The 22,183-nt window shown below is 41.0% G+C and overlaps 3 protein-coding genes and 2 long non-coding RNA genes across 6 annotated transcripts; 3 read left to right on the top strand and 2 right to left on the bottom strand.

Annotated features, from left to right (window-relative positions):
• Window positions 1-742: 742 nt before the first annotated feature.
• Window positions 743-1,899, top strand: LOC120684356. Its single transcript, XR_005679254.1, has 3 exons — window positions 743-807; window positions 1,304-1,459; window positions 1,540-1,899. It is a non-coding gene; the product is annotated as an uncharacterized LOC120684356 (long non-coding RNA).
• Window positions 1,900-6,550: 4,651 nt separating this feature from the next.
• Window positions 6,551-7,528, top strand: LOC120686721. 2 transcript variants are annotated; one of them, XM_039968927.1, is made up of 4 exons: window positions 6,551-6,698; window positions 6,863-7,000; window positions 7,091-7,256; window positions 7,411-7,528. In XM_039968927.1, the coding sequence occupies exons 1-4, from the start codon at window positions 6,570-6,572 to the stop codon at window positions 7,476-7,478; spliced, it is 501 nt and encodes a 166-aa protein (XP_039824861.1). In that variant the 5' UTR covers window positions 6,551-6,569; the 3' UTR covers window positions 7,479-7,528. The 2 variants fall into 2 exon arrangements, with proteins under 2 accessions (XP_039824861.1, XP_039824860.1); XM_039968926.1 differs by having other exon boundaries at window positions 7,091-7,424.
• Window positions 7,529-8,495: 967 nt separating this feature from the next.
• On the top strand, window positions 8,496-9,274 carry LOC120684584. The gene is made up of 4 exons (XR_005679362.1): window positions 8,496-8,537; window positions 8,643-8,896; window positions 9,010-9,088; window positions 9,184-9,274. It is a non-coding gene; the product is annotated as an uncharacterized LOC120684584 (long non-coding RNA).
• Window positions 9,275-9,507: 233 nt separating this feature from the next.
• On the bottom strand, window positions 9,508-10,970 carry LOC120684756 (replication protein A 32 kDa subunit B-like). The gene is made up of 6 exons (XM_039966638.1): window positions 10,890-10,970; window positions 10,653-10,750; window positions 10,491-10,532; window positions 10,257-10,334; window positions 9,984-10,157; window positions 9,508-9,589 (listed from the first exon to the last, which is right to left on the bottom strand). The coding sequence occupies exons 1-6, from the start codon at window positions 10,968-10,970 to the stop codon at window positions 9,508-9,510; spliced, it is 555 nt and encodes a 184-aa protein (XP_039822572.1).
• A 9,988-nt stretch (window positions 10,971-20,958) lies between these two features.
• On the bottom strand, window positions 20,959-21,886 carry LOC120686197. Its single transcript, XM_039968373.1, has 2 exons — window positions 21,615-21,886; window positions 20,959-21,481 (listed from the first exon to the last, which is right to left on the bottom strand). Exons 1-2 carry the CDS (start codon window positions 21,672-21,674, stop codon window positions 20,993-20,995), a joined length of 549 nt encoding a protein of 182 aa, XP_039824307.1. The 5' UTR covers window positions 21,675-21,886; the 3' UTR covers window positions 20,959-20,992.
• Between the last annotated feature and the right edge of the window lie 297 nt (window positions 21,887-22,183).

The following is a 22,183-nucleotide window of genomic DNA, read 5'->3' as shown; positions in this document are numbered from 1 at the left end:
ATGTACCGAAGACGTCTTGGGCTTCATTCCCTCGTTACATCGTTGACAAAATACCAAAGTTTATAAACAACAAAGTTCAATACTAAACTAACAATAAATAAAAACTAATTATATAATTTAGCTAGCTAAATAACCCTTAATTTAGCGGCTATAGTGGGATATAGCCCGCTATTAGCGGATTTAGGCTTTTAGAGCTAAGAGACGGATGTCCTAGCTTTCTCCTGTCCCAAAGGCTATAGCGGTGGCTATAGCCGGCTATTTAGAACCTTGCTTCAGACATGTATTGATTGCTATGACAACAAATATGAGGTTGGTGGTTGCGGGGAATGCGAGGGGTGCTTTGGAGGAAAGGATGGATTCGGATGTCTATTCGAATGTCAGATTTTTGGTCATTTTTTTCGATTATGGACAAATAAGATATAAAATTTAATATGTAAATTCATAGCCTTGTATTTAACATTGATCTTGTAAAGATTCATAAAAACTAAACCTCAAATTTATCATATATATTCTCAAATAATAGATATAAAAATTCGAATATGGATCGGATACGGATACGAATCTTTTTTCACCTTTTTAATTGTAGGGAGCAAATAATACATAAAAAAATTTATACAAAATTTTATTCTTATGTGTAATAATATGCTTGATAATATAAAAAAAGATTAGCATAAAATTTTAAGCATATCTATTTTAAAATATCAAATTTGTTCTAAGAATTCGGATGTTTAGATCTGTGATCCCTCCGTGATCCCTGAAGGACTGTCAAATTGTACAAACTTGGAGTTGACATCTGCACAAACAGAGGTATGGACACGCTTGGCCCTTAGCTTTTATTGTTGTTTGCCACTATTTTCTTCATATTTGCGCCCATAGCCAGATATGCATCAATTCACTCTTCACGCATACTTACAGTCTGTTTCTACGTGTCAGGTGTTCACAAATCAAATATTCCAGTTGAAAAACGTCTATTTTTTGTTTGTTCATGAGGACTTTTGTACTGTTAATGAAAAAGTTTTTAGTACTTGTTCTAGAACACCTTATATGTTCATTTTAGAGTCGTGCTATCTTTAGCAGGACCCTTGGTAATGGTAGAGTTATTTTACTGTGCAAAGAAGCATGATACAAAATTATAAATCATTTCAGTTGTTCGCATGCCTTCTCCCTGCTTTCTCCTAATCAATTTTGAATGTCAAATACATATTGAGTACATCAATTTAATTAAGTATCATCAACTCGAAGTGTTCGTACTGTAGTTTGTTTGGATATTGAGTATCTCTTACCCTTTTTTTGCCCTATGCAGTTTGTGTTCAGAAAGGATTTGACACGGTGCCCTGTGTTTAGCAAGTTAAAAACTTTGTTAATCAATGAGTGGTGCATTACTACTAGCCTTGGTGCACTAATCAGCTTTCTCCAACACTCTCCATGTCTAGAGAAGCCAATTCTTCAATTCTGTGAGGTGAAAGCTTTTCTTTGTAATAGCTTGTCTTTTTAAAAGTTAGCATTTGTGAAACTGACTTGGTGTACATGTTCTGAAAGGACAATGAAGATTTACTGGAAATGGGAGAACTTATGATATATCGAAGGAGCCCTTTACATTGAAGCATCTTACTGTTGAAGTTAAATGTCACGAGGTTCATGAGGGCATTCACAGAATTCTTGATCTTCTTCGTTCCTATGGTGTTCCTTTTGAGCAAATTAAGATCCAACCTGCTCCACAGCTAGTTATGTTAGATAGAGATGAGGGCCCTTGGCCTTCTGCAAGTTAACACTTGACAACTCCTTGGTTCTTGTTTTTGTTTTGTCTGCTTTTGTATGTGTGAACTATATCAATAAAAAAGAATATATTAGATTGATTAGGATGTGAAAGTGTAAAGTTTGATTTGAGCTGTATTGGAAACGTTATGGATTCCCATTGTGAATATAAAAAAAGGAAACATGGTATGATATATCATCATCTACATAGCGTTTATCTATAAGAATGCGGTGTAGTCCCTACCAGTGTTGCATATTTAGTGTTGTCTTCCAGCCATTTGTATTGCCTTTATTGTTTTATCTGCAGGATCAATTTGCATCACCTGGCATCTACACCTTGAATCCCTTCATTGGCCATTAAAAATCATCGTTATCTACCTGCAATGGTTGTGGTCTGTCATAATGCATTTTAAATTGTAGTTTCCAGATTGGAGCATTGATCAGTAACTTGACACAATCCCTCACAGCTATTGTACCAATCTTCATATATGGCACTCATAATCAAGATATTTGTAAAAAGAATAAAGAACATTAGTTCCTTTCCTACATGCCACTTTGTTTTCTCCCACTTCTATCATTTTTCATTTTTCTTCGAAAAATCAAATTCTCTAATTACCACTCATCTATTTGTCTTTGATTCTTTAACAACACCCATCATTGTTGGAACTTCATCTATGCTTTGGTTCTGACTTCTGACCAGCATGTCATTGAGACAACAAATGGCATATAAGAGATTAGGAGATTTTTTACTGATAGAAAGGGAAACTGTACTATAATAAAAACAACCACAGCACCTGAATGCTTGATGACCACAGCGTTATGCCAATGCCAACAATAAAAACTACCAGAAGCATACAGATAGTGTTGTCAGATCATAGTGAGAGATACTATCTTGCTCTTTCAGCTAAAGTGTAAGTGATCACGTCCCCCTTATTACCAGATAGCATAAAAGCCTATGCTAAAGGTGGGAAGACACTTTATTAAGTGGCCATTTATGTTCTTTAGGAATGACATTGTCTGAATGGCGGAAAGTATTGTCAATGATCTGAACATAGGATTTTTAATGTTATTCATTGTTGTAGCTTTTCCATAATTATGTCAAGCAGAATGTTTCTGGTCACTTGTGGATCCAGAAATTGGACCTTACTTTTTATGTTAATCTAGTCAACACTCCTTATGGTGCCTATCCATGATTGTGCAGGTTTCAGTTTTGAGCAGCAGAATCAGATGACTAATTGGGATGTCACTGAAGAAGCTACTTCCTCCGATAGATTGCAGTGATTGAGTTGTTGGCCACAAGGTTTTCTGGATGTCTTTGTGCGTATCAGGAATAGCGGATCATCAGTACTGTCCTCAGGAGCTGATAATTGTTGACTTGCATGGATGCTATCAGAGCTGGTTTTATCTGCTATCATATATATAGCTATCTCCCTTGCCCTTGTGTACATGTTTGCAGGATTACTAAAGTCGTCAGGTTTTCTCTTTGCTAATACTCATATGTAAAGCTATTTAGTACCCCTCACGCGGTCACCTTGGTTTCTCTGGAAGCTAGTTTAGCTTCACTAAGGTCATGATACATACATGTACTTGTGGAGTTGCTATTGCTATATATTAGAAGTGGCGTCGATGTTATTGTCTCAGAAATATTCTTTGAGAGAATGAGAGCTAGTTTTGCTGCCATGCAACACTATGGTGTTCCGCTTTAGTTCCTGTTGCGCATGGCTGTTTTGGTAACTTAAAACTTTGAACTTTTGCAAAAGATGCGTCATTGCGGTTTCTCATTGCTAGGCCTTTGTTCGGAAGGCGGTAATTTGACGGGATTCCTGCATGGACCAAATTACGTTTTTCCTGTGACATGTCATGTTTCCTGTGTTCCAACTTCCAAACACTGCTTTGATACTGTTTAGACATGATCATACTTTTCAACATAAAAATGCATTATTTGATCAATGCTATGTTTCTACTATCTTTCTACCAATATCTGTTATTGCATCCAAAGAAAAACAAATGATGTATTCATGCTTGCGTCGCCGTCTCCCATGTCAGGGAGATCTGTACAGCTCGCAGAGGACAAGCGACTGTTTGATGCCGTACTCGCGCATCCGCCCCTCTGTCATGCTCCCCACTGACGACTTGCCCTGCTTGAACTCCTGGTAGATCAGATCCCGCATGTACCAGCTAGCGGCGGCGCCTTCCTTCACCAGCGCCCAACCAAGGTTTTCTCTACCGGCCGAGAAATTCTGAAATTTCCGAAATCTCCCGTCTACCGGTGGTGCCCGGTATTTTGCTGGTACCGCCCAAAATTTTCGGCATTTTGAAACTGTGCGAGCTAAAAATTGGGCCAAAATGTTGTGCGAGCCCCCCAAGCAATTGGGACCCATTAAAAACCCGTTCCTAACCCATTATGGTGCTGCTTGTTGTATTTTGGATTGTGCATTGATATTATGTAATATTTGGCACTATGGTGGACTTTGTAATATTTAGGACTGGACTATTCATATAAATATCATTGAATCGGTAGTTTATAGTATGTGTACATTTGCTTTTTTTATCTAAAATGATATAGAACTGTTGTACATGATTTTCTAAACAAAAAGAATATTTTTTTGTAAATTTTATCCGAATTTTTTTTGTATCGCCAATAAATTCCCGATATATCCGATATTCCTATTTACCGGTGACCACCGAGATTTTAAAAATACCGGTAGAGAAAACCCTGCGCCCAACAGCCACCGTACACCATCTAGGTCCTGCTGCTGCCGACGCGCCGGCACGGCAACGGCATCCTCATGTCCGTCTGCTGGTAGTGCAGCGGGCTGAAGAAGTACCAGACGGGCCTAGCGCCGGTGCGGCTGGAGCCGAGGGCGGCCGGCGGCGCGGGCTCGTGCGTGGCCGTGAGGTGGTGGGGGCGGCCGAGTAGACGTCGGCGTCATGAATGTAGCGCGTGGCGCGCGGGAGGGGCTGTTGGCCGGCGATCTTGGGGAGGAGGAAGATGCTGATGAGCTCGCGCAGCGTAGGGCGGACGGCCGCCGGCGCCGCACCGACTGCTAGGCTCTGCAAGCCGCGGGTGATGGAGACGACGAAGGCGGGATGAAATCGTCGGAGCAGGAGCCGACGCAACCAGGATTTGGTGTCCTATGGCGTAAGTACCCATAGGAAATCGTGACCGTGAACTAGCAACTCGCGATTCGTGCGCAAATAGCCGTTAATCTAAGGCGTCAGCGCGGTGTAGGCGAGCCAGTTTGCTGAACCACCTGCCTGCACCCCCCCCCCTTCACACCAATGCATTTATTGCGACGAAAATGAACTGAAAAAGCAAATAAGGGTGGATACTGTACATCTTCTCGAAAGCGCTTGTGCCCCATACGCAATTGACCCTGCCCCGCTACATCAACAGGCCGCCGCCGCCGCCCAACCCCCCAACCCCAACCCACGAACACCCTAGCAGCCATACCGAACCCCCGCACACAAAGGCCCCTCACCGCCCCCCATTCCTCTGATCACAACCAGCAAAATCTTCTCCGCCGCAGTTGACCCACGAGCTTGGCTAGACCCCCCCCCCCCCTCCCCCTCCACCCAAACGCCTCTCCTAACAACAACTCTTCGAGGCGAGCTAGTGGATAATCGAAGAAAGCAACAGCATCAGGGGCTCATCATTTTGAACATCGAACCTGGAAGAGGTGGCTCCCAGCTTCTGGAAACCATCTGCTTGCGGGATTTAACTAAGAATGAGGAGAGGAAAGGCTATCACTAACGGATCTAGTGAGCGCTGTTCTGTTCCTGATGCATCCCGCGAAGTACTAGAGGTTGGTTATTCTATGCAAACTAGATTACATTATTGCCACTATTCAGATAGTTTCACATCCTTCTTATTGATGAACTAAATAAAAAATAACTGAAACGTATACAGAACAAATTGTCATGTTGCTGACATAATTATTTAAAAACTACCTGGCAGCTATTCCCTTCAGGAGACTGCATCTCTGGTTCACAACAAGTAGGAAACAACGATCCAAGGGATGATTACATGGTTTCATCGACCCGGACATCAATTAAACAAATATATGATGTCATATCATCATTTGATGAATTTAAATGGGAATTGGTTAAGTCAATTGGATTTGGTGGATTACTGTTGTTCCCATCTCTACGACAAATAAACCGCAGATTTGCAGTTTGGCTTATGAGCAGAGTAGATCCACTAACCCAAACACTGGTAATTGACTCAAAGAAAAAAATAAAGTTTGGAAAAACAGATGTGGAAAGAGTGTTTGGAATACCATATAGTGGTAGCATTATATCTGAGACCGGGATGGCACGTAGAGATATAATTTCAAAAGTTACAACCGTGTACCTTGGAGAAGATAGTAGGCAAAGTCGAAGCGTAAAAACGGCACAGGAAGTTATAGAGAGGAAATATAACAACAAGATGACAGAAGCTGAACAGGCTGCATTCAAAGTTGCATTTGTCATATATATAATGTCAACATTATTATCCCCAGGGTCCAAGTACGACTACGTGTCCGTCGACTACTGGAGTGCTCTTGTAGACCCATGTAGCATCGGGAAATTTGATTGGTCAGAGTATGTAATAAGGAAACTTTTCCAAGCAGTAGTAAAGTTGAAGACTGAACTCCAAGTAAGCAACAGAGTTTCAAACATAACAGGCTGCTCAATTTTCTTGCAGGTAATACCACAATACCCCCCCCCCAAATAGAGCAGAACTAAAGAATATCACATGCCATGTCTTATGCTAATAAACACAATGAACCAACCTTCAGGTACTTTGCCTAGACAGTATTGATGTTGGAGTGATGAACATGGAGCATTCGACATTCCCCCGCATTAGCAGTTTCTCCGCGGAGACAATTAAGTCTATGGTCCTAGCAGACAGTTTATGCAGAAGTGGTGGCAGTTCAGATTTTGAGTTCGGCAAGAGTCAGGTAAGCAAGCAAAAAAAGAGAATATACTTTCCAAAGATATGTTCGCAATGGTATCTGTACACTATTTACTTAACCTCAGAGAAACTAAAAGCAAACTTATACAGAATATCATAAGAATAGCAAAATCCCTCAAACAAATGCTTATCTGCTATTGTAACCTGCAGCTTCGCAACGCCTCTGGCATATGTTACTCATGGGCATATGAATCATTCAGTGCTTGCTGTGGAGGTATTGGCAGCAGTTTGCCGGGCCTATGGGAAATTTCAGTCTCTTTTTCACGAGCACTTGGAGTTCATATGAAGGTAAAAAGCAACAGTTTTCACACGTGGTATTGTATAAATTGCCACACCAATAAAAAAATAATGCATTTACAATATATTTACAAAAAAAAGGCTGCAGGAGCACTATTCTTCGCCGTTGCTGAGTTCGAAATGATGAGCAGCAGACACGAGGCTAACCATGCAGGAAGCATTGCATCGGTGCTAGCGAAAATAATCGAGCCATTCACAAATGGATACTGCTACGATGCAGGGAGAGACATCAACATGGCGTGGCTTGGTAAAAAAACAACCTTTCCGTACATTAGCGGTCAATGGCATTCTGCGAGAAAAATAATTAACCTTGCAAATAGATAAGACAACGCATTACCTTGCAAAATTTTAAAAATTAAGGGATTTGGCCAAAAAATGCAATACACTATAAATTGTTGCAGGTACTACAGTAGGAGCGGATGTGAGCAGGATGCTGGACGAAGCGTCATTATTTGTGTGCTGCAATTGACAAAGACGAGGATTTGCTTTTGAAGATGGAAGCTCGGAGCACAATGATGCAACTGGTAGTGCATCTATTCAAGATCGCAACTGCCGCAAGCGGCCACGTGGACCAAACAGCTTAACCATATCTGGACAAACTAGTGAAGAAAGATTCACTCATACATCAGCTACAAATGGCTACATACGTATCGAGTTGTATGGTCCAACTGATGAGTGTGATAGAGTAACCTCATATGAGACCTTCAAGAAGGCTCTTGCAATCCGTGCCCTGGCAAGGTATTATATTTCTCTGTGCTGCATGAACCGACGCAACTGTCTACACAAAATATGTATAACATGCCAACAATGCAACCACCATCATCTGAACACCAGTGGGTTTAGAGAGGAATCAGCGGCTTCAAAAAGAAATGCTTCAACTCTATCAAATTATACACCACAGTGGTATGTGTGACCCCCCTCCCACCCCCCACATACTTGTCAATGATAATGCCGGAATACTACATGTGTGCCAATATTTAAATGAAATCATTTTTCAGTTAAGATGTAATTCTTGGTGTACGCATAGATAGTCCACTTGTTATCATAACAGAAAGTTGCCATCAAAACAGGCAACACTTAATATATTTTAATTTTGGGCAATCTGACAATGTGTCATTTGTTGCAACAGCAGCCCTGTGATCTTGCACTATACCCCGAAACACATCGAGCTCCCGTACAATTCATTCCAGACACAACTGACTGGCAGATCTGAAATAGTTATGGACATGTTCGATGCAATAATTAGGCGATTCACAGAGGTAACTAAGAGTGGAGATGAATGTGTGGAAGGCTATATCCAGCTACACATATTTGAATCAATATTTATTGTAAGTTGAGGATACTATCATTAATTGCGTCACTCCATTACTAAATACAAAGCCCAATAGTAATGACAGTGAATAATAATAAAGTTTATGTTTTGAAACAGGGGACTTTGCTTGCAGGCACATTCAACGCAACAAGCCAAGTGATTAAAGATCACATATCTGAGCTGCATATAGAATATGAACTGCCATCGTGCAGAATAGTAAGAAAAAACAAAACAAACTTGATTTCTGCAGACATCACATTGCTGTTGTAGCTAAAAAATAAGTTAACACAAAATTCATTTCGTCTCTGTTTTTGGAAGCAGCTATTCTTCCCAGGAATTGTTGGGCACCGATGGGTGACATACGCATGGTGTCTTGATAGAAACATAATATCTGTATTTGACCCTTGTTTCAATGAAAATTGCATTGACGAACACAAGGATGTGCACATATACGTCATTGGACTGATTAAAAATGCCATGAAATTGACAGCAAGTCATTTGATAACTGGCTGGAATTACAACTGGGAAGCAGCAAGAATAGAAATAATAGCCACCCAATTTGCCAGAAGCACCTGGTAGGTTATGCTTGCATGAATGGCTGTTATTCATATTGAATGACAACAAAATTGCGGCACTGCAGGCGCAGATGTCAAAATTTAATTAAATCTCGATGTCAAATTGATTTCAGGAATAGGAGCACAGGTTGCGCTGCTGCCCAATTCTGCTTTCACTATAATGGAATGCTTTCTTCACTTTCAAGAGTAAATGTAAGTTAGTTTGCATCTGCATTGTAAAACACAAAGCTGACTACTCTTTACACCCCCTGTCACTTGTATAACTGGTGAGAGAGAAACTTGTGCAGGTAACAGATGCATCAAAGGTTGCAGAAATGCTCACTGACGCACTAGGCTTAAAAGAAAACCAAGGGTTCGTGCCCACAACATAAAGGTACCAATACTGCTAATCTTCCTCTCAAGAAGCCATTAAGTTGTAACATATTAACATGAAATATAAAAATGTTTATAACATTACAAACACTAGGGCTGCCAGAAAAATATAAGCTTAGTTCATAGTGACCACATTCAACAGCAGCACTTAAATTTATTCCTCAACCTGAAGCTGTAAGGGAAGAGTACATGAAAAAGATAAATATGAAGTAAAAAACTCTCTAGGTACCCTCCCATCTCTAGTTTTCAGCCAACTTGAAATGGTAATCATCAACAGTATTGTAGATACTACCCTCATCAATGAGTTCCTTCAGTGCAGCCCTGTGATATTACAACTTGCTAGTGAGTAGAAATAAACAGACTGTTTAAAAAATAGGAAAAAAGGAGATATGTCTACACATAATTTTTGGAATTACAACAAAACTCCAGTACACTTTGATGGTACATTTATGACGCAAATGACTGTTTGTATGTTGGACGGTAGGGGGGAGCTGGATATAGAAAAATATAATTAGCACCAAATGATTGTTCAAAACAAAATACTGTATGATAACCTGAGCTTGCTTTCTTCCATATGCATGTGACCGAGTAGAAAATCATAGGTCGCTCCTACCGCAGACTTCCTATTAAACATAAAAAACATACATTGTCTCGGTGAGTGGAATCATTAGCAAAAAAAAGAATTATAAGGATGTATGGACTGAGAATAACAAACCTGACAGAATCATTTGCCAACAAGCATATTAGACCTTCTTTATCAAGTTCAGCAGCCACATGGTATGAAGTCATCCGTAATTCAAAATCACGCTTCTTGCTTCTTATCAGCTCAATGTGGTTAGTGACACAATTAAGGAAATGGTGCGTCAATTCATTGTGGTCCTCCACCTTCCTGTGTATTGATTGAACCACATTACACGCACATTATACAAATATAACCTAAATAGCACTAGAAGGAAAATAGATAAGAGACGACAAAGAGAATTATTGCCTAGCATGCAATGTGCTCAGGCAGACAGAATCCCTCTCAGCGATAACAGTAGCATGAACAATATAGTATGCTGACAGGCTGCATAAAAAAACATGTATTAGCATCCATCCATACTGCAAATATAAATAAATAAATTGCCTGTTAACAACTACAGCCCTATTATACTGCAAATGCTTAGTACACAGTTCATCTAAAATGGCGCAACCAAATTTCATTTGCAGATGCCAACCATACCTCGCAGCGCTGAAGAAGGTATTGCCCAACATGCAGTCTCTCCTGACAGCAAAATTAAATCAGTATCGTTAAGTATTTTTGTAAAAAAAAAGAGCTGTATAAACTCATAATATTATTTTTGAAGAACTACATGTATGTTTTGCCTGTTACGCAGACCCTTACCAGTCCCTTCCTTTGATTTCACCAGTGCCATCAAATAATTTGTAATCGCAATAAGCTTCCTCGTGGTCCAAATGGCACATCATGCCACATAATTGCACCTGCAGGCAAATCATTCTTATTAATATTTAAAAAGTGTGATTTGCGAATGAACTAACCCAATTGAATATAGACCTATTTCATACTATGAAAATGGATCACCAAAAATATTGTAGCTCCTGAACTACTCACTATGTAAACCTGACTATTGTTAACAACTATCCTTCCTTTATACCTAGGTTTCTGCGAACCTTCAACAATCGGCTTAATTGTCACGTGCATTTTGTTTATATTTGTGTTGATTCCAAGTGTTGGACTCAGCAGATGGGCAGTAGACCGTGCTGCGCTGTTATGGTTAGACATGCTATTAGCAGAGAAGGAACACAAGTAAAGTCGCACCGTGCACTGTGAAACTAGTGTGCGGCGGCATGGGGTCGGCTATATAAAGATGATGTTGCTTGGTAAACAAGAAATATAGCAAAAAGATCACCTCAACAATAATCGAGGGGCCCTAGTGTGAAAACAAAAAAAATGTTATAATTTACAGGTAAAAGTGCTACGTAACAAAAAATGTAATGACAGTAAATTCATATTGGCACGCTAAGAAAAAATACAACATGTGCGGGACGAAAAAAAAGAACCCGAGGTGCTCGGCCCAAATCAACTCGGTTCTTTCTGCGACAAGGAGCACAAGGCATTTGAAATGGTACAGGCGTACAGGTATATGAATTTAATGCTCGTCCTTTTTCCTCCATCGGCAAGTAAACTAGCTCCTTCCTCGGCAAGACTCAGTCCGACCAACCATCCGCCAACCTCTTTAATAGTTCAGAGGCTTGCAAAGCAAGAGTACGAACAAAAATACCCAATGGAGTCAGTCACTGCACTCGGGCCGCTAATGATACAGCTAAATATTCATACTATTTAATCGCAAATATTGTTAGTAGCACGACATAAAAAAATGGTTACATGATAGCTTCAATTTAATGAAACAGAAATAAAGAATTTCGATAAATTAATGAATTTATTATAAATAATGTACTAAACATAATTATTAGTTAGTTGTCATGCTGTATAAAATTTAAAATTAGGTAATAACGAAGACTATAAAAACTGAACTGCAAAGACCTAACTTTGATTGTGTAATTATAAGCACAGTATATTTAAGAAAAACAGATCAATTGACACTACAGCTGGAAAGAAAAAAAAGGGCAGGCATTGAAGCAAATAATTTAAGAAAATAAACAATCTAGCGAATCATCGAAGACCACTACATTCATATCTATAATAGAGGGTAATAAATTAACTTTGGCTGCTGGAACCATAGAGACTGCATCTCCAAACCCCCGTTCGACACCAAACCCCCCTCTCCGAACAATGGTTGGAACAAACAAAATCTCCCTCTCCCAAGAATGGTTCTAACAAATAAAACAGTATCAATTTACTTACAACCCATTGTTTGGAGCCAAAAAGTTGATGATTCCGTAGCGCCTCGGCAGAATTCGAATTGTTTCGTAACTGAATGCGGCAAAAATTTAGAAGAATCGAGATGGCGGGAGGAAAAGAGCGAACAGATGAGGAAAAAATGAATGCAGCGCCTATGCTCTGTCACGTGCGAGCTCAGAACGCGGGCCAAGCGACCGGCTTGAACAATATAAAAAAACCTGGACCCCCCCCCCATCCGGAAGCATCGAGCAGCACCAGTAGCAACCCTATCCATCCTCTTCACCCCTTCTCCCCCCGGGGAGCTCCGCTACTGTACACGCGGCGAAGCCTCCCGTCCAGTCCACGTCGGGGTACAGTGCACCCACTCTTGGGTTCCCCAGCTGCATCCATGGTGCGGCGTGTGCGTGCTAGCCCCAGTGTGGGGCAGACGGGCCCAGCTTCCAAGGTTCCGTGTCGCCGTCCGTCCGTCTCGGCTGGATCTGCATCACCGGGGAGCTTGCAGGCTGGTAGTGCCGCGGCAGCGCCAGCTGCAGCCAACGGCCCGCCGGCCGTGTGCCTGGATGCTGCTCTTGCTTATGCTTTGGCTACGTTTCTGGAATCCCGTGGTCACGAAGGAGTCGCACCCACAACTGCGTCTTCTGCTGTCGCCGCCATGGCACAGGTACGTTACTAAATCCATGACAGCGTAGTGTGATTTCGATGTGGTTAGAAGATTCTGAACATTCTGATGTCGCTTGCTACTTTATTGCAGACAAACGAGATCCCACTGGCGAGGGACAATGGACCACTGACGGTAGTATCTGCGGAGCAAACTGCCAACGCAGCACAACATGTTGCGCCAATGGAGGGAGCATACGGTCTTGGAATCAACAACTTTTGGACCAACATGCTAGGGTCCAGCTCGTCAACCACACAGCCTCAGGTAACCTCTTTTGAGTAGCAAATCAGACCTTGCATGCACACAGATCCACATTTAGATTATTGAAACAAACTGTGGTTATCACTAAGCATCTGATATACCATTAAGCACGCATCATTTTCTTGTTTCTGGTAAAAGGTTCCCGTTGACTTGAAGAGCGCAATGTGTTTGGAGCCATGAACCCGTTCGAGGCAATCGGGACAGAACGTTCGTTCCTGAAGCACTTTGATGCGCTATTCATCAACCATCTTGTAAGTGTCAAAAAAGACAGTCAGTTTCCCTTCTTCATGCATTTTTACATTCAACTATTTAGTGCAAACCCAAAAATACAAAAAACTATGATTTACTCAATTCTTTTGCTGTGGCCAAGCTTTCCCAAAAACGCACCAAAACTAACTAGAAAATAAAAAAACTTTCAGGACTGCCGTGAAGGGTTTGGTAGTGACTTGCTCATGGACGTGCTGCCTGCTGTTCATGTACGAGGAGCGTCACCCCTAGTGTTTGAAGTTGGAGTTGAAATTGTTGGTAACTGCACTCACTTGTCAACTGGGTGGAGCTTGTTTGTTGAATCAGAGAAGATAGTGAGCGGGGACTATGGTCTGTTCGTGCTTTCTGCACCCCACACCCTAGAGATGAAGCTATTTGATAGCAATGGCAACGAGAAACCAATGTCAGCACGTCCCCCAGCTTGGAATTTATTCGTTGCTTATGGAGAGGAGGATGGGCAGCTTAACCCACCACCAGCTCAGGATGATGTGAATCTATATGCTGGTAAGCCTTCCCGTCTTACAGTCCATTAAATGATTACCTGACACTGCTTAATTAACATTGTAGTTACTTTACACCACAATGAACCACATTTCCTGACAATGTTACACATAAAACTAACTAGGTGCTTGTGCTGATGATTACATATCAATAGTGCCTGAGCACTTGCTTGGCATGCAATACGAGCTTGGCCCAAAGCTGATGATGACTGGTCCACTGATGCAAGCTCTGAGCGATGTCTGGATCAATTTTGAGACTCACTTCCCGTTGTACGCATGCAAGCTGAACCACAGCCACATTAACGGTGGAACATTTGTAAGTGCCCCCACTCCCAACCAACATAATTTATTTGATAGTTAAGTCTCTCTTAGTTTTTTTAATGACAATATCTGCTGACTCAATTTATTTTTGACAGTATTTCACCACAAGCTTCTCCAACACGCTTCCAACTGGACACAAGATTGTCACCCTGTCGCACCCAGCAGACGACCATCTGTTTGCTGCTACACTGAGGAAGAGAACTGGCAACACCGGACTTGCTCTGATCAGTGGACCTGGCTGGAAGGATTTTGTGAAGCACTACGGCTTCCAACTGGGAGACTTAGTGGTGCTTTCCATCCGTCTCTACCTGGGTCGCCTCTTGGTCTGTGTCTTCCGTCTCCCAATTGTTTGAGAGACAAGATCCAATGGGTACCATGAAATACTATACTATCGAGCTTGCGTGTACAAGCTCCGTATGTATTTCGTGCCTCGTGGGAGTATCTATCTTATGCAACTCTGAATTGGCTAATGTCAGGAAGTAAGCAAAGACTAGTCCGTAATGGATAGTTTATGTTATTTCGTCTGAATTCCAGCGGCCTATTAGCACCCTAGCTACTAAAAAGGCCATAACTATGTATTCTTGAGTATCAGAACTGTCATGTATTCACTATTTAAAAAACTGTATACTGTGCGAGCAACAGCAACAGCAGTACACAATATATATATATATATATATATATATATATATATATATATATATATATATATATATATATATATATATATTCCTATTTTCCTGATTGCATGTGATGTTAGGCTTATGTTGATTGCGCACTCAAAACTGCATATGCTGATGAATCCATTTGCGTTCCATAATAATTGATTCGTTTATTAAAAGCCACAGACTTGAAGAGGGCTGAGAAACGTTTAATTTTAAGCCAAGCAGCACCATTTATCGTAAACATAAACTAGGGAATAGCAACACTACATTGAAGCAAATTCAAGGTAAATAATCTTTGTTAGCACACCAACTAACAAAATTAAGACTCCACCTACAAAAAGATTTAACTAGTAACACAAATAATAACATACTAATTAATTTAAATGCATACCCAAAATACAGCTGACCAAATTTCAAAAGTGAGAGTAAAAGACGAGCAACAAAGAAAAAAGGACTAAACAAAACGCATGCCACGGGGCTCGACCGCGGCACGCTGCGGCCGGCAAGACTCTCCGACGCCGCTAGCCATTCCACTCGCCTTGATCATGCGCTGTACCTGTGAGCTGAGATAAATATATAGAGGACTTGTGGATGAACGTTTGTGCTCTGTTAGCACCCACAACCTTATCCGCTTGCATCCAGAACCATCTTGCCCACTCCAAGCTCACCCCTTCGCCCCCAGGACTCCCCCCCCCCAGCACAAGCCATCGCGCTACAGCAAACCTTATCTCCTCTGCCTCGACTGCTTCCGGAGCACATCAGCAGCAGGATCAGCCCAACATATTCGACAGCGGCCAAAGCTCCCCCGCCGAGGTAACGACTCTATTCTGGCGCAGCTCAGCTTCCACTTTGGCATTTACAAAATGTTTAGCGCCTTTGTTAGGATTCTTCAGTCCCAACGTCCCAACTGTAAAAGTGTGCTCCATTTTCTTGTGGTCCAAAAGCGCAGTAGATGATTAAGGAAAGCGACGCAAAAAGAAAAGACGGCGCACGGTAAAGTTTAGACAAAAAGGTTGGAGAGTGATAGCAGGTTCACTTTCAGGCGACTGAATAAGCCAAAACCACGGTCCCCCATCCCAAGCCCCCCCCCCAACCCATACAAAATCCACACTTTGTGCTACAAGAAGTGCGAGCCCTTATGCAAAGCACGCAAAAAAAAACTACCCAGTCCACCTAAGACAAAAAAGAAGACCCTGTTCCAGTATAGTTTGTTTCGAGCAAACGAGCTTGGGCGTGATAAATTTGTTTCGAACTAAACATGAGTTACATCAGCTGCGAAGCTTCTCCATGGCTCAAAATAACAATTACTATAACAATATACTTTTGATAATACTTGACATTAATTTTAGCCTTTTTTATGATGTTACAATTGGATGATGGATATATAAATCTAATAGGTTAGATAATATTATTTGATAATGGCAAAAGTGCCAATTTTACATGAACACTGGGGGTTTACATGACATTAGTACCTATAAAAGACAAATGTCTGTAGTTTATATATATGTTTAATATTATTAAATTTTCATAGTCGCATAGATGATTTATTACAATTTCATAACAGATCATATACCATAATGGTTAGAATTGCCAATAAAAAAGACAGTATGTGCCTTAATATATGGGGTACATATTGAGCCTCCAATTACTGATACCAACGATTATTAATTACAAAAAAAGCTCTAATTTGCAAAACCTGATTTGACAATGATACAGGCAGCATGAACACCATTGAGTTCTTCACGGGGCTTGAAATGATGGGGCCGATATTTGGAGGAGTTGGTGAAGGAAGCCTGGAGATTTATGAAAACCCACAAGGCAGCAATGGCACCATGTTCGAGATCTGCTTTCAGAAAAAGCAGCCAGACGATGATAATGACACAACTAAATTAGTTGTGTCCGGTGAAGCTTCAAATGACACAATGCTGAGCTTTAACAGAACCCTAATCAGCGGCATTGTAGCAATTCGTGCTGCCTTGGGTAGATACATCGGAGATTTCAGCTACACCAAAATGATTATGAAGAATGGACCATTCATGCATGCCAGATCACAGCTGCAAGATGCTTTAAACAAATATAGAAGCTTACGTGATGCAGGAAATGCATACCGTCTCACACTTATTGGAATTTTGACAAACTCTTCTGCTGCTCCTCAACTAGGAACCAAATGGTTTGATGATCTTGGGGCTATAGTGTACCCGACAGCAGCAGCATTCCGTGAAGCAGAAGATACCATTGCTAATATCATAGCACCTCCAACCATCACTTCAGACGCTGCTTCCTTCCTCCACGGCATGACCGTGCCACAGGCAAGTAATCTAGACAAATCGAAAACAACATCCTGTCATGCACATCTCAAAGAACTTGAATAATTTCCAACAAACATGGCCATTTCATCATATTGGGCAATAGATTTCGCAAACAGCAAAAGCAATTATTCACTGGACACATTGCATCCCAGAAACTTTCGTAACGCCCCTTACTATTTCACCCTAATATTTTTTCGATGCAGTTTGACAAGGACGCCTCATTTTTCATAATAAAGTTCATATTTGAACGGGTCATGCGGACTGTTAATGGCAGAGTTCCAACCGTCCAGACCCACCAAATTGGGCAAACAACTTTCCAATCAATCCTTAGACTCAGTTATTCTGGGGTGACAATTCTTGGTGAACCTGCAGAAACACAATATGCCGCCAGGGTCAATGTGATGGTGAAAACACTCACACATATTGAAGCAGTTGCGAACTTAACTATACGAGATTTGACATATGACATGCTTGCACACATGGAGAACAAGATAGCGAGTGTAGAGCAAGAGGTTGAAGTAGTAAAATCAACTGGGATGAAGATAATGGATGCAACCAATGTTTCGTTTTCTGGATTGGGCTCACTCATGCAATCTTTGGGTATCACCGATGCAGTTCTCAGTTCAGCTGAGGGTCCAGGGCCATTAATTGGAGATCTAGTCAGGAGACTTGCTGGTGACAAGGTGACGTTGACAGTGCATATGCGGACCTTTGCTTACCAGGTTAGCTAATACTGCCCCCACCAAAGCAAAACAACATAATATTTTAAATGAAACTATCTGTCTAACTAAAGTTACTATGGAATTTACATATATATATATATATATATATATATATATATATATATATATATGATAATTTTACAACTCATGCTTTTGAAAATTTGTAAACTGTGTTCATTATGTAACTCTAACTTCAATGTTTAGTTCAAAACACAAGTGTAAAGTAATATTATACCGGATTCTACAGATCGAAGCTTACCAGGAGAACTGAACCAACTGGAAGAGATCAGAAGATGAGACAGAGAAAAAATGGGAAAGACTCTTCGTCGTCAGCAATATATCTAATTATGAACTTAAGAACTATCACTGTGGTGTACCCCCCCCCCCCCACCCCCACAAATTCTCATGTAATAAATAGACCTCTGATGTAACCGTTACAATTCCCGTACCTAAGACCGTATTTCCAGCTGAAAACAATGTATTATATATTCGAACTTTCAGTTCATGCTAGCTTGTCTCTACTCTCCCATGTACAATCCACCCATAAAACCTTTGGGCGCTTGATATATGCATATTTTATCCGTTACAAATACAACGCAAAGGGATCATAGCAACGATAGGGATTAGAAAACAATAGAGGAATTTATACCCTAAGTGTGGAGGCCTGGCCACGCCCAAATCAGAAAGAAATTTAACAAAAACCTGGGCCAACTTTCTTAATGGGTAAGCACTTTCTTATACCTTCGAGCACAAGAATGGCAAGTGGTTGCGTGCCGCAGACGGCAATCACGATCGCCGCACGCTATATAAACAGCATGATGTACTGTCCAAGGCAACAAAGCTTCCAAAAGGGGACAGAAAAGGCAGTACATACTTCAAGAAAAATCCACCCGAGCCAAGGTATGGTCGCTATAAAATCTGAATCAAATGAAATACACACCGCAATACTCCTCCTTCGCAGCTTGCATTTAAGTACAAGCAGCCAAACTGATGCGGGACTTCGATTTCTATCAGATACAAGCGGCTAGCAACTTCGGCATGCAACCCCCAACGATTACTTCCCTCCGTCAAGAAGCAGCATCGCACAGCATCCCCCACAACATTAGCGGATCAATACAAGGCAAATTCTGCAGCTCCAAGAACCGACCTCTGCTGCTTGCTCAAATATTGCCGGGGTTCAAGAGCAAGCAGAAAATACTGACCGAACAAATCGGACTTGGGTTTCTTTCGGATGCACCACTGAAGTATGATCCCAATAGGGTTTTGTCTGCATGGCTGCTGTCATCGATAAACTATGATCGATCAACTATATGCATCGAACCAGGTATAGAGATTCCAATAGGCGCAAATGAAGCATTGTCATTCTTAGGCTTGCCTTCAGGAAACTTACCTGTCACTAGATCAGTGCACGCTTCGCAAAAGTTAGATACTAAGAACCTTGCAAAAGCAATGTCGATTGGCTACGCAAAATCATCAAACAGTTTAGCTAGAGCACGCACTGTACTATTATCACTTCACGGCATTGAGCAATTGTCTGAAACGGAAGAAAGAGCATTCACTATTTCCTTAATCATGTATACCGTATCCACATTCTTGGCACCTGTGTCAAAACCAGCATCAATGCCTGCACTCCCCCCTACAGTTATGCTTTCTTTGTCAGATAGAAAATACAAAGGTGGTTTAGACTGGGCAGGATTTACAGTAGAAAGATTACTGTCAGCATCGAAATCCCTGCAAGGGCAACTCCGGCAAGATACTGGGACTTCAACCATTTACTTGGATGGATGCCTTCCCTTACTCAACGTAAGTACTTAGTTCCAAATAAAAACATCAGTTCTGCACTTATAAACCATATAAAATCTAACTCAATTTCCATGTGCCAAACAACAGTTGGTATTCATGCGTTGGTGCTACTCCAATCACTCTTCTTTCCGAAAATTACCATCAGAAGCAACTACATTTTGCTCCAACTTATCAATACAGCAGATAAAGCATATGGAAGATCAAACTTTATTTCACCGTTGTACACAACATATGGTAAATATAACAAACTGCTGTACATAACCATGTAGATTACATTTTCCAAACTTTTTTGTCAGCTATATGGTAAAAAAAAATTTAAATAATGAAAAGCATATTTCTGACTATAGCTACACATATGCAGAAATTCCCTGCCAGTGAGCAACACCCAATTCACACAATCACTACAGGTACAGCCACCTCAAAAATTAATGAACAAACTGGGGACACTGCTGACAACATTCCATTCAATCAAATCAGGTACAAAGCTATAAACCTTGATATCACATTACCATTGACATATTATATTACAAATTGGTCCTAACATTCCAAAATTTTGTCAATGCTGCAAGCAACTCTGTGGCTGGAAATAACCAGATGAATGCAGCCGAGCCTCTCTCAGCAACTTCAGTTATGCAACATCCAAGGCCCTCGGGAAACGCTGTTACACAGTTGCTTAGAGGCGAGAAAACCCCTGTGCATTATTCTAAACAAAGCAAATACCAATCTTTTGAACAACATATTCAGCGATCATGTATTGTAACTATTTGAATTTCACACACACTAACTTGGTTTCACTTAAAAAATATTGCAGATACAGAGACTCCATCTTCGCAACACTACATCAGGGCTTTCCAAATACAATTTGATGTTACCCCACCAACCGCCCAGCAACCTGAAGGAAGGTTAACAAATGGAGACCAATTGAATGGTCTGCTACTGCATCAAAATGCCATCTTAGAATAAATGCAGTTGACCAACTGATGACACCATCTCCACAGCCTACGGACGCAGCAAAGTATGACACTACCCCAAGCCCACAAATTCAGTCAGCTTGCAAGAGGAGCCGCACAGACATCCAGTAAAAACATCAGTGCAGCGACATCATGTCAATCAGGGGATGGTTGATTACACCAACAACAATTGAACAATGCAACTTAAGAATATATTACAGCAGTATTAGAAATCGGACGGCATAATGTTAATCCGTGCTACAATTTGTTCATAAACTTGGTTTATGATGAGCATCATCGAATAAAATGCGCAAACTATTTATTTTAGACACCAATGTACTGCCACCAGGCTACTGCTAATGTAAACATTTGTTGGCATCAATGATACTGTGATTGGTTAAGAAACATTCAGATATCTTTTAAGCACTGGGTCTTCTTGCTACGAGGCATCTCTTCCTCTGGCCAATCTTCGGAAATTGGATCCCTCAGTGAAGAGTCAAGAGTCCTTTTCTTGTCTTTCCTCGATAGCCAAGCATTAAGCCCAGTACTAGGAGGTCGACCACCCTTCATTGTCCTTGGAGGGCACGATAAAGGCACCGGCCCAGCATCATCATGCAAACTACACTGATACTGTCCATCAAATGGTGGATCCTCCCGCTGCGTTCGGTCAGCGGGCCTCAACGCTTCCATAGCATTCTTGAACATCTGCTCATCCACCGGTGAAGGTCCATGCACAATTTGAAGAGTCTGCAACATCAAAGCCTTCTTCCTCATTTGGTCTGCATCTGAAGCTATATCAGTTTGTTCTCCATGAGCTTTGTAAACAACCGCCTCCTTTGTCCATCTTCTCATTATATTAAACTTTGGAATTTCTTGCCTATCCAAATGTAACAAAACCTGGAACAGAAAAATAAGGGAAAGATTATACAAACACACATATATATCAACGAGAGAAAAATAACTCTCCCATTAATAATTGCAGCAAAGTACAATGTACTTAAGCACACAAAAAAGGAGTAAATCATATTACCTTTAAAGCATGCCGGCACAGCATACCAAGATGCTCATACAGACCACACTGGCAAGACATGAAATCCTCTCCGTGCAGAGTAACAACATATTTTTTTGTACACCATCTGAGCTCAACTTCGCAGGGGAAACAATGAACCTGTCATTGTCATCTTCCCTCTGAACACAAAACTTCCCAGCCTCGAATAACTCATCATAAAATTTCTCATACATTGCACGAGTATACACTAAATCAGCATGCTCTTCAATCGGAGCCCCTACCCTCATTTTCCTTGTAACCTGAACAATGTATATTAATCAATTCAGAAAAAGTCCAAAACGAAAAAGATGGATACATTTGCCTAATAACAATGGAGAATGATAAAAGGGATACACAATTTACTTACCATTTTTGTTACATGTTGCCCCCGAGCCTCTTGCTCTGTCCGATCACAAAGGAACTCATTGAACTTGCTTACAAACAGGTGCATAGGCGCAGCCTTCTGAATATGCCTCTTAAGCATGTGATTTGCACTTTCACTCCTTTTGCGTGCTCGTCATACCAGCACAAAAAACACTCATAAAGTATGG

Source organism: Panicum virgatum, chromosome 8N (genome assembly GCF_016808335.1).
Source record: "Panicum virgatum strain AP13 chromosome 8N, P.virgatum_v5, whole genome shotgun sequence".
NCBI classification, from domain to species: Eukaryota; Viridiplantae; Streptophyta; class Magnoliopsida; order Poales; family Poaceae; genus Panicum; species Panicum virgatum.
The sequence above is the reverse complement of the archived record's forward strand: the minus strand, read 5'-3'. Positions and strand labels throughout refer to the sequence as shown.